The sequence below is a fragment of the Suncus etruscus genome, chromosome 2 (genome assembly GCF_024139225.1).
Source record: "Suncus etruscus isolate mSunEtr1 chromosome 2, mSunEtr1.pri.cur, whole genome shotgun sequence".
NCBI classification, from domain to species: Eukaryota; Metazoa; Chordata; class Mammalia; order Eulipotyphla; family Soricidae; genus Suncus; species Suncus etruscus.
The window spans coordinates 37,750,705-37,762,935 of NC_064849.1; the positions used below are offsets into that span (position 1 = coordinate 37,750,705).

The 12,231-nt window shown below is 42.5% G+C and overlaps 1 protein-coding gene and 1 pseudogene across 4 annotated transcripts in view; both read left to right on the plus strand.

The window, feature by feature from the left end:
* Positions 1–1,666: 1,666 nt before the first annotated feature.
* FERMT2 (FERM domain containing kindlin 2) overlaps positions 1,667–12,231 on the plus strand; it is a 104,846-nt gene continuing 94,281 nt past the window's right edge. For all 4 annotated transcript variants that reach the window (XM_049767196.1, XM_049767205.1, XM_049767213.1 and 1 more), the window contains exons 1-2: positions 1,667–1,755; positions 2,102–2,270. In XM_049767196.1, coding sequence (XP_049623153.1) covers positions 2,114–2,270 — 157 coding nt within the window. In that variant the 5' untranslated portion in view covers positions 1,667–1,755; positions 2,102–2,113. The remainder of the gene's footprint in view (positions 1,756–2,101; positions 2,271–12,231) is intronic.
* LOC126003000 (uncharacterized) lies at positions 8,339–8,517 on the plus strand (annotated as a pseudogene).

A 12,231-nucleotide genomic window follows, 5' to 3' on the forward strand; every position in this document is an offset into this window, starting at 1 on the left:
TAACGCTCAGGGGTTACTCCTGGCTATGCGCTCAGAAGTCGCTCCTGGCTTGGGGGACCATATGGGACGCCGGGGGATCGAACCGCGGTCCGTCTCCTAGGCTAGCGCAGGTAAGGCAGGCACCTTACCTCCAGCGCCACCGCCCGGCCCCGAAGTTTTGAGTTTTTAAGAGGTTTTTTTTTTGTTTTTTTTTTTTTTGTTTTTTAAATGGGTCTTGGGTTCCCCTACTTTTTGGAGCCCAACATTAATTTAGCAGCATTTATTCATTGACTTGATATTTGTGAAAGGCGCCCCGGACACGAAATTCAGAGCAGCTGAGGGAAGCAGAAGTAAAAAAAGAAAAAAAAAAAAAAGGGAAGAAGGACCATTCTCCATCACTAGGTAGGTCGTTCGCAGTAGGTACCCATCTTTGGGTCTGTCCGTTATCTGTGGGCACCGTGCCAGAGTCATTAAAAGTCCTTCAAGGTGTGGTGAGGATGCGGGCGGGACGGTAGAAGCGAGATGCCGTCTTCAGCATTCTAAACTGCGCATCAAACTCGCCGCCTCACTGCTGAAGAGCTGAAGAAGCTGCAGCCCAGAGTTTGCATCCAACTCAGCGGGCGGAACGTCCTCCTTTCCTTCCATCGAGAGCATCGCGGGAGGGAGCCCGCGAACGGGTTAAGCGCGCGTGCAAAGCCCGGGAGCCCGCTAGGTGGGAAGGCGTAGCCGAGCGCGCCGGACATTGCTGGCCAAGCAAGTTTTGTGCTTCGCCTCCTCCTCCTCGGCCGGGGACGGTCACGAAGGCCGGGCTGGCTGTGGAGTTTTAGGGTGGGAGTTTTTGTGTTTTTTTTTTCTTCCCTTCTCTTCGCTCTCTTCAGCATTCCCGTTGCCCCAAGCCCTGGCTCCGGCTTCCGGAGTGCGGTAGGCACCTCGCTCGCTGCGCCCCGGGAATTTTGGCCGCGCTCCCGGAGTTGAGGAAGGGGCGGGGAGGAGGGGGCGGCGGCGGCCACGAACGAGCGAGCGACTCCGTTCGCGGCGAAGCCACCTAGTCCTGGCAGTTTCCCCTCACTCCTCCTCTGAGGTGAGACGCCCTCTCGGACGCCCCCAATTCGGACAGCGCCCCCGGTGAGGAGGGAGGTGGAGGCCGGCCGGCCGCCCGCTCGCTCACTCCCCTGGGCTCCCCCTCCTCACGTCCCGGCACCGAGAGCCCGGATGTTGGATTCCATCCCGACGGCCGGGTCCTGCATTTCCATAAAAGGGCAGCAGCGGTTCGGCGGGGACTGAGGTGGTGGCCTGACGGGCGGGCGCCCCCCCGCCAAGCCTAGCCAAGCCAAGCCAAGCCAAGCCAAGCCAAGCCGGGTCGGCAAGGCCACGCCCACCGCTCATAGCCACGCCCTCGCTCGTAGCCACGCCCCCACCCCCGGCCCGAGCTGGGCCTGAAGGGAGAGAGAGTCTAGAGAAGGGCCGGGCTGAGCTGGGCAGACCCGCTGAGGGCCGCTGGGGGGAGCCGCGCTCGGACTCGGGGGGCGGGGAGAGAGAGAGAGAGGGTGGAGCGCCTCGCCGGGAGAAAGGCGAGAAGCCGTGACGACGGGCGTCCATTAGCCAGCCGCTCGGGCCGGGAGGAGCGCTCGTCGTGGGGCTGCTGAAGAGAAGGACGCCGCCGTCCCCCGGCCTTCAGAGAGCCGCCGTCGAGGCCCCGCGCAAAGCCGAGGCTTTTGCCTTAGCGGACTCCCCGGCGGCGCCGCCCGGAGCGGGAGTGGCGCGTGCGCGTGCGCGGTGAGGCGCCAGGGTCCCGCGCGGGGTGGGGGCAGCGCGGGGGGGGAGGAGGAGGGAGGGAGGGGGAGGTCGCGACCCCTGGCGGGACGTCCGGGCAGGTGAAGCGAAGCCCGGGACGGTCCCGCTGCGGGGAGAAAGGAGCAGCGGCGGCTGCCTGTCGGGAAGGGCGCCCGCCCCGCCGCGCCCAGCCCAGCCCAGCCCGGCCCAGCCCCCGCGGGGGGCTTCCCTCACGTCTCCCACACCCCGACTCGGCGGCTGCGGGGCCGATCTGCCTCTTTCTGTCTCTGAGGCCGTGACGCTGACCGAGGGCCGTTTTCATTGCGTTGCATTTCCTCCGTGCTCGCAGGAAAAGGGAGCCATGGCTCTGGACGGGATCAGGATGCCAGATGGCTGCTACGCCGACGGGACGTGGGAACTGAGCGTGCATGTGACGGACCTGAACCGCGAGGTCACCCTCAGGGTCACCGGGGAGGTGCACATCGGAGGGGTGATGCTCAAGTTGGTGGAGAAACTCGGTGAGTGAGTGAGTGAGTGAGTGAGTGGCATTTCCCCCGCCACCGCCGACACGCTCCTCTCCTCCAAGCCGACCCTAACTAAAGGCTGGCTGGAGTTTGGGGTTGGAGGGGAGGGAGAGGGGCAGGACGGGGGGGGGGGGAAGGGTCGGGTTTTGGAAGAAGTCCTACTGGGCACCCCATGAATTCCTTGAACCTTAAAAAGTAAACAAAGTGTTATAAGAGCATGCAGCATTTACACAGATCAGCCCAAAAAAGAAAAAAAAAAAAGCAATCCCAAAGTGAATCAAAGCAAAGCAATATCTTGGGATTTTTGGGATTTGCAAGCTCCTAAATCTAACCTTGATTGCATAATTACCGGGGGGAAAAATCTTGATCTTTTCCTCCCCCCTCACCTTAGAGTTAATATTTAAAAAGTCGGGAAAAGTGCGCTACAGGCTTGTTAAACGAGGCAGTTAATGACAAAGCTTGTCATTTCAAGAATGACTTGTTCTCAGTGCGATGTTTGGTATTTGGAGGATAAAAAGAAATCTGCTTAAGAATAAACTACTGGACGATAGATCTTCGTCTTCTGGAGCCCATTTGGAGGGTTCTGTCACTTATTAGTACGTGATGGAGTGTCTTGAAATGTTCCAGTCATTCTGTCTTAGGAGGGGTGGGGCACTTTTTTTTTTTTTTAACTATCTTTAGTGCGTGATTTAGGTAAGCTATTTTAGCCCTTTCTGTTTGTATTAGCAAGCCGATGAACAAAACTTGTGTTAAAAAGCAGACATAAATAAACTCATACGAGATGAACAGTATTTGGGTACCCAGAACTTAGTGCACTGATTTAAAACGAACTCTGTTTTAAATACATGGCACATCTAACAATATGACGCGCAAGAACATTTTGCAACGTGCTTTGTGATGAATGAAACCATAATTATATAAAAGATCATAAAATGCTTCATTATTTCATTCTAAGGGAAATGCTCAGAGGACTGTCTGCCTGAGTTTTAGTGTGTGGTGCCCCCTCCTTTTTTTTAAACAAACAAACAAAACCCCACCGTATTCTTCAGGTTGGGGTGGGGGTAGAGAAGCAGCTGTTTATTAGGAAATAGATTTGTTACTGGGGGTTCTTGTAGACCCGCGACTGTATCAATTTACTGAAATAGTGACCTAAGCAATTTGCAGAGAGTAGAGAGTTTACTTTGTATTCCTTCAGGGAGTTTAATTAGTGAAAGGCCTAAGGAAGCTCCTTACAAGGTAGCCTTCTGAAGAAAGACATTGTTTGATCCTCTGAGATTGTCCAGGGAGTAAGTAGACCTTTGAAAAAGAAGCTTTACTGTATTAATTATCTTTTTATTTTTTTTAAACCTGATTTGACTAAAGCAGTCACTTTGGAAAATGTTGGTGATGGGGTGGATGTGTGTGTGTGTGTGTGTGATTAGTTAAGGAAATGTGTCAAATAAAGGAATTTCTTTGTAATGTGATAAATGAACCTTATTGATGCAGCGGTCTCAATAGGAGTTTTTTTTCTTACTGTTAAGGGGCTATTGAAGGAGACAGACAACTTGTAGCTCTGAAAGCCAGACTTTATCTAATGAATAAATAATAATTTATATTTATATCACATTGCTTAGATCTGTTTGTTACAGAATCATAGGCATAAATCGAACTACAGACAAACTGTAGACACAACTGATACTGTTTCAAGTCACCATATTCTTAATCTTTCAGTGTTGGTGATTTTTAAATGTTTTATGTAGTGGAAAGATGTACAACATGGCACTAGGCAGGATTGATCCTTTTTGTTGTTGTTGTTGTTGTTGTTTGTTTGTTTTTGGGCCACACCCAGTGACTGTCAGTGGTTACTCCTGTCTATGGGCTCAGAAATCGCTCCTAGCTTGGGAGATCACAGAGGACGCGGGGAGGGGTAGGGGATAGAACCATGTCTGTCCTAGGCTAGAGCTTGTCCTTACCACTTGTGCCACCGCCTCCGGCCCCAGGATTGAGCCTTTTATATTTTGAATTACACAAAGAAAGTGCTTTTCAACATAGCAATGACTTTTATTTGATAGGATCAAAACAATCTTTAGTCTTGGCTTTTAATTTTATTATTTGGCAAGGAATTGAAGGAGATATACAGTGAGGTGGCCCCTAAAGTCTACAAATTATGCTAGTCAAATTGGAACTTTATCATTCCTCAGTGTGGCCCCAAGCTGGGATACATACCTTCTGAAGCTTTACGTTGTGTCACTAGAGGTATTCAAGGGCCAACTTGGAGGGCTGCTTCTCAGCAGTAACTCAAATAGCCCTTCCAGTCTCCTTGCTAAAAGGTGGTGATGAGGGAGGTACGGATGTGATGGTGCAGGCACTTGTGTCTCAAGAGGTGCACGTGGGGTGGAGGGGGAAACAGGGAATCCACAATGAACAGAACTCCCATGGAAAAGTTACATTATTTCAGAACAGAAAGTGCTGCAGCATTTACCTTGATTTTCAAACGCTAAATGCCTGTCTTTTGAAACTCCTATTCTCTAATAAACATTTTTTAGGCTGTCTTCCCATAAAGTCAGTGTTAGCATTTATTTCCCTGGGATTGATAGATTCTATGATGATAGATAGATGATAGATAGATAGATAGATAGATACACAGACGATAGACTATCCCTGCTCTCAAATATTGTATTATAAAATTGTGTGTGTGCCCATGTGAAATTTTCTGGGAAGAGATTTTTGAGCTTCAGTTTCTGAGAAGTCGGTTAAATCAGTGTTTTTAATTCAGCTTTTGTAATTCTGAAATTGAAAAGTGTAACTTTTACTTTCTTTGCTTTTAAAAAAAAGCTTTAAATATAACATTTAGAATTTATCGTACTTTGGTTAAAGACAGTTTTTAATTCTATGTAGTATTTTTTCATTTTAGAGGAAGTCAGGGATAAGGATTATGAAAGAAGATACACATTTTATTTATTTTGGTTTTGGGGCTGCAGCCAGTAGTGCTCAGGGGTTACTTTTGGCTCTGCATTCAGAAATCACTTCTGATAAGCTCAGGGGACCACATGGGATGGCAGGGATCGAACCCTGATCAGTTGCATGCAAGGCAAATGCCATACCTGCTGTGCTATCTATCATTCTGGCCTCCAAACCCATATTAAAAATAATTAAAAATAAATTTTGTGACAAAGAGGTCCAATTATATGAAATTTTCTGACATCTTAATAAGATCATCAGGAAACATTAAATTTTTTACTGAAAACTATTCAGAGGTAAAACATTTTTTGTACAATTAATTTTTTTAAATATTTGGAAAATAAGCAACATATATGTGTGTGTATGTATATATATATATATATAGTTTGTTTATTTTTGTTTTTTGGGAGGCTATACTAGTCAATGCTCAGGGGTTATTCTTGGTAGTGCTCAGGCAACCTATGAGATGCTGGAGATTGAACCCCGGTTTATCATGGATAAGCCAGGCACCCTACCTGCTGTACTGTCTCTCTGGCCCCCAAAATAAGGAATATATTTTAACATGGAATTCACTGTTTGGAAATCTTCAGTTATTTGGGAGTTATAAACTATTTCCTAAGTTTAACTCTGTAAATAGGAAAAATGTAGAAGTTAAGTAAGGTCAGGTTAAATATCCAGAGAAAAATATGCAAGTTGGGGACTCAGGAATAACTGAAAAAAATGGGGTTGACAGAAAAGTTGAGCAATATATTGGAGTGTAACCTTTTGAAAAAAGTTTATTTAAAATGTGTTGTGGACTTGCCATAATGAAAGAATGTATTTATTTATATTAGAATTGCTTGATAGAATAGTTTGTAAAATTGTACAAATGACCAAAAGAAAATAGATTATAGTTAAATTTCCCTTAAAAGACCCTGCAAGTGATTATACATTGGCTGCATCCTACAAATATGCAAATTAAGTAGTTTTTCTTAAGCTCCAGAAATGTCTTTAATTGAGAAACAGATAAAGCTGTCTTACATTAGGGACTTTTGTTAAATAAAATACTGGTATCAAAGCTTGGCAAGATGAACGTATTGAGAAAGGTCTATGTAGCTAGAGACCTAACTTAGTCCTCCTGACTCCCAGACATACTTATTTAGTGGAATAGTGTCTATACTATTGAAGTCCTGAATTGGAAAGCTCAAGGTTGAATTCTTTGAAATAAAACATGTACATACATGATACAGCATTACTTCATTCATAGTAAAATACATTGATTAGATGAATTTTAACAATCTTTTGGAGTGGGGGCTGGGGAATTAGCTCAGAGGACTGCCTGGAGTGCTGTTTTGCATACAAAAGCACAGGTAGGGATGCTCCCTCCCCACCCCCCCCACAGAAATCTTTGAAGTGGGATGGAACACTGGTGAAAACAAAATGAATTGAAAGTTAGTTAAATGCATAGTAACTGACAAAAGTGTATTTAATGTGTAGAAAACTGTTGATCCCTGAGAACTGAACATCAACTTTTATCTTTTCCTTTGTAAATTTTAAGCACAAAAAAACCATGATATAAATTTTACTAAAATTTTTATAATGCTTTATAAAGAATTAATTACCCTAAGAGATATATATTTATATGTGTTTGTTTGTGGGGGCACACTGGTATTGTTCCGGCTTACTCTTGCCTCCATGCTCAGGAATTGCTTCTGCTGGGACTCCAGGGAACATATAGGTTATTGGGACTTGAACTTAGGTTGGCTACATGCAAGAGTGTACCCTTCCAGCTTTACTATCCGTCTGACCTATAATATATTACTTTATTTTTATTTATTTATTTATTTATTTATCTAAACACCATGGTTACAAGATTGTTCATACTACAGGGTACTTTTTTATAGATAAAGTTGTTCATAATTGAGTTACCATCATACAATAAAGCACAACCACCTTCATCTGTGTGCATCTCCCACCACCAGTGTCGACAGTTTCCCTCTCACCCTTCTGATACCCTTTTCTCTCCCACCTCCCCTTCTTTCTCCTCCCCCCTCCCCCCTTTTGACACTGTGGTTTGCACTACTGTTAATGAAGTGATGTCATGCATGTACCTTTCATAGTACTCTATTGCTCTCTGCTCTTTGTGGCAATCTTCCTACCATGGGCTGGTCCTTCTAGTCCTCTTATCTGTTGTCTCTGAATAGCATCCACACCATAAAAGTCTTTTATTTTTCTTATATCTCATAGATAAGTGAGATTATTCAATGTTTATCCCTGTCCCTCTGGCTCATTCACTCAGCATAATAATCTCCATGTCCATCAGTGTCTATGCATAGTATTTTGTTTATTTGTTTGTTTTTTTTGGTCACACCCAGTGACCCTCAGGGATTACTCCTGGCTATGTATTCAGAAATTGCTCCTGGCTTAGGGGACCATATGGGACAACTGGGGGGGGGTGTTAAACCACACAAGACAGATGCCTTACCATTTGCGTCACCACTCTGACCTCTGCATAGTATTCTATTGTGTATATGTACCACAGTTTGTTTAGCCACTCATCTGTTGTTGGGCATCTGGGTTGCTTCCAGATTCTGGCTATGATAAATAGTACTGCAATGAACATAGGAGTGCAGAGGGCATTTTTGTACTATGTTTTTGTGATCCTAGGGTATATCTCTAGGAGTTTATACCATATTTTCCTTAAATCAGCAAATACTATTCAAATACTATTTGATTTGAACTAGAGTTAATTTGTATTTGTTGCTTTGTTGTTGTTGTTGTTTGTTTTTTTGGCCACACCCATTGTACTCAGGACTTACTCTTGCTTGTGTGCTTATGGATCACTCCTAGTGGGGTTTGGGATCATATGCAGTATGGCTTGGGGGACCATATGGGATGCTGGGGAATCGAACTGCAGTCCCTCCGAGGTTAGCCTGAGCAAAGCAAATACCCTACTGCTTGCACCACCGCTTCGGTTCAACAGGGTTGTTCTTAATAGAGTTTTTCTTCCCACAGATAAAGTTGTTCATGATTGAGTCACAGTCATACAATGTACAACCTTCACCAATGCACTTTTCCACCACCAAAGTCCCCTGTTTTCCTCTCACCTACCCCATGCCTTCTAACCTTTTTAAATAATAGTCAGCATTCTGAAGTGGCAGTATTGTAGCCAGTGAGGTTTATCCATGGTATTGCTCCGGCTTACTCTTGCCTCCATGCTCAGGAATTGCTAATTGAAAATTTTTCCCAACCCCCACCATGACAACTTGAAATATAGTTGGCATTGGCAATTTTTTGACAGTTTCTACAGAGGCTGAAAAACAAAACAAAACAAAACAAAAGAATGTTATCTGTGAAAGATTTACTTCAGAATGTTTTTTTCTAGGTTCTTTTTTTTTTTTTAAACAATTGTGATCTACAGAGTTCTTCATAGTTGAATTTCAGGTATACAATGAATCAGGGCTTTTTAGGTTCTTTTTAATATACTTTTTCTTAAAAATTTAGCTGTTAGGTAAGGTAACTGATGTTGTTTTTAGACAACTATACAGGTATAGGAGTCCCATAATGTTAGCTCTTTCAAGAGAATAGTAGATATAACAGTAGAGTGCAGAGTAGTGAAAAAACAACTTTCTGGCTCTACCCCTTTTTTGGTTTGTGTGATCATGGACCATTAACCCTGTGTACTTAGTAGACTTTAACATCTGTGAAATGGAAATAAAGGGCTGAAGAGACAGTATAGTGAATAAGGCGCTTGATTTGCATGTTCAGTTGCTCGCTTGGAGTATGGTTCCTGAACACCATCAGGAATAATTCCTAAGCAAAGAGTTGGGAATAAGCTCTGAGCAGTACCAGGTATGGCCCAGAAAAATGTAAAAGGAAAAACCCATACAAAGCAACTTTTTGATATGTTTTGATGAGATACAAAAAAAAGTATGAAACTGGAGCCGGCGCGATAGTGCAGTGGTTGGGTTCGATCTCTGGCATCCCATATGAACCCCAAACCAGGAGCAATTTCTGAGCATATAGCCAGGAGTAATCCCTGTGTGTCACTGGGTGTGGCCTCCTCAAGAAGCTTCTGTACCTCAAAGGAAATAATGCCCAGGATACAAGAGCAATCCACCATGTGGGAGAAACTATTCACCCAATACCCATCAGATAAGGGGCTAATATCCAAAATATACAGGGCACTGACAGAACTTTACAAGACAAAAACATCTAATCCCATCAAAAAATAGGGAGAAGAAATGGACAGACACTTTGATAAAAAAAGAAATTCAAATGGCCAAAAGGCACATGAAAAAATGTTCCTCATCACTAATCATCAGGGAGATTCAAATAAAAACAACTATGAGATACCATCTCACACCACAGAGATTGGCACACATCACAAAGAATGAGAACAATCAGTGCTGGTGGGGATGTGGAGAGAAAGGAATTCTTATCCACTGCTGGTGGGAATGCCATCTAGTCCAACCTTTATGGAAAGCAATATGGAGATTCCTCCAAAAACTGGAAATTGAACTCCCATTTGATCCAGCTATACCACTAAGGATATAACCTAGGAACACAAGAATACAATACAAAAAACCCTTCCTCACACCTATATTTATTGCAGCACTATTTACAATAGCCAGACTCTGGAAACAACCAAGATGCCCTTCAACAGATGAATGGCTAAAGAAACAGTGGTATATATACACAATGGAATATTATGCAACTGTTAGGAGAGATGAAGTCATGAAATTTTCCTATACATGGATGTACATGGAATCTATCATGCTGAGTGAAATAAGTCAGAGGGAGAGAGATAGATACAGAATAGTCTCATTCATGTATGGGTTTTAAGAAAAATGAAAGACATTTTTGCAAAAATCCTTAGAGACAAAGAGAGGAGGGCTGGAACTTCCAGCTCACTTCATGAAGCTCACCACAAAGTTGTGAGTGCAGTCAGAGAAATAACTACACTGCGAACTATCATAACCAAGTGAATGAATGAGGGAACTGGAAAGCCTGTCAGGAGCACAGGTGGCGGTGGGGTGGGTTGGAGGGAGATTTGGGGGTGGTGGGAATGTTGCACTGGTGAAGGGGGGTGTGCTTTACATGACTGAAACCTAATCACAATCATGTTTGTAATCAAGGTGTTTAAATAAAGATATTATTAAATAAAAACAAACTATGTGAACAATAGTCATGCTATACAAATTAGTGTGTTTTCTCTTCAGCATTTCAAATGTGCCTGAGTGTATTTATCTAGGAAAAACCAAGGAGATTTAAAATGTAATCAAGGTATTTAACTTATTAATAGGTTGCATCACTGATAATGAGGGAACTGTGCTATTCAGAAGGAGCCTAGTTTGGAACTGCTTTGTTTTCCTACTACCTAAAGGACAAGAAAAATAGCTCTCATTCCACCCTTCCTCTCACTTCCAGACACACACCTGCCTCTGTAATGTGCAAAGAGCTATTAACTGCTGTTTTCCTATCATTTCTAAAGTGGAATGGACCAGTAAGTGGATGATGGTATTCCAGAGATTTGAAAAATGTATAACCAAGACAACTTCAGTAGTAAATTAGTACTTTACTTAGTATATTTCATAAGTAATGTTTCTTATTCAGTTATAACAAAGGAGTGATATAACAGTGTTCCTAGGCATATGCAAATATTATATACATTAGAAACTAATAAGTGTTTTGAAAAAAGCTAATGTATGTATTTTATTTAAACTCTTGTACTGAAATAAAAATGAATGTTGTTAATGCTATGGCAGGTCACAAAATGATGACTTGTGTCAGTAAAACACATACTCTAATAAGAGAATTTTTTTTTTTTTTTTGGTTTTTGGGTTACACCCGGCATTGCTCAGGGGTGACTCCTGGCTGTCTGCTCAGAAATAGCTCCTGGCAGGCACGGGGGACCATATGGGACACCGGGATTCGAACCAACCACCTTTGGTCCTGGGTCGGCTGTTTGCAAGGCAAACACCACTGTGCTATCTCTCCGGGCCCAAGAGAATATTTTTAAAAAAAATTTTTCAGATGTGATATCCTGTCTTTGGAATTAAATTTATAGATTTGTAATTCTTTTAATTTTTAACAAATTTTATCATTAGAAATTATCACAAATTTTATGTTTTCACTATGTCAAAAATATTTTGTTCTTAATGTCAGACTCATTGAATTATAATATAGACAGTGATATCATTTTTAGTTTGTTGAATTTCTGTAGTTTTTTTAAATTACATTTTTTTAATTGAATCAGCATGAGCTACACCGTTAAAAAGTTGTGCATGTTTGAATTTGAGTCATACAGTATTCCAACACTCATTTCTAAAAATATGGAACACTTCACAAATTTGTTCTTTTGTTTTGGGCTCTACTTAAGAGTTTTGGCATGAGTGGGACCATGCAGAGCTGGGGACCTGCTGAGGATACCTGAATGCAAAGCATATACCTGGTCTGTTCAACTCTCTCCCCATCCCACTTGAGTTTCAACAAGTATGTAGTCAACATAAAAATCCCACAACTAAGATACTGAACTTTACTAATACTTTTTTCTTTATAATCAACATATGATATCATAGTCCTGAAAGCCACTGAAGATTTGCCTTTTCCTAGAATGTCCTATCAATGGAATCATACTTACATAGTTCTTAGTTTGGTTTCTTTCACTAATTGATATACTTATTTAAATTAATTGATTCAACATAATTCATTTTAGATTCATGTGTGTTTGTATCAGGAGTTTTTTTTTTTTTTATTGCAGAGTCCATTTTATAAACTGCTTCAGAATCAATGCCTGTTGAAGAGTATTTGTGTTTCCAGTTTAGATGAGTTTATGACTGGGTTGTTTTCATAACATTCTTGTGAACTTGGATTTTCAATTCTCTTGGATAACTACCTATGAGTAAGATTGCTGGGTGGTACTATGCTAAGTATATGCTTACATTTTAAGAAGCTGCCAGGCTCTTCCAAAGTTTCCATATCATTTTGCATGCCTTGTCAGCACAGTATGAAAACTAAAAACAAAAAGCTCCAT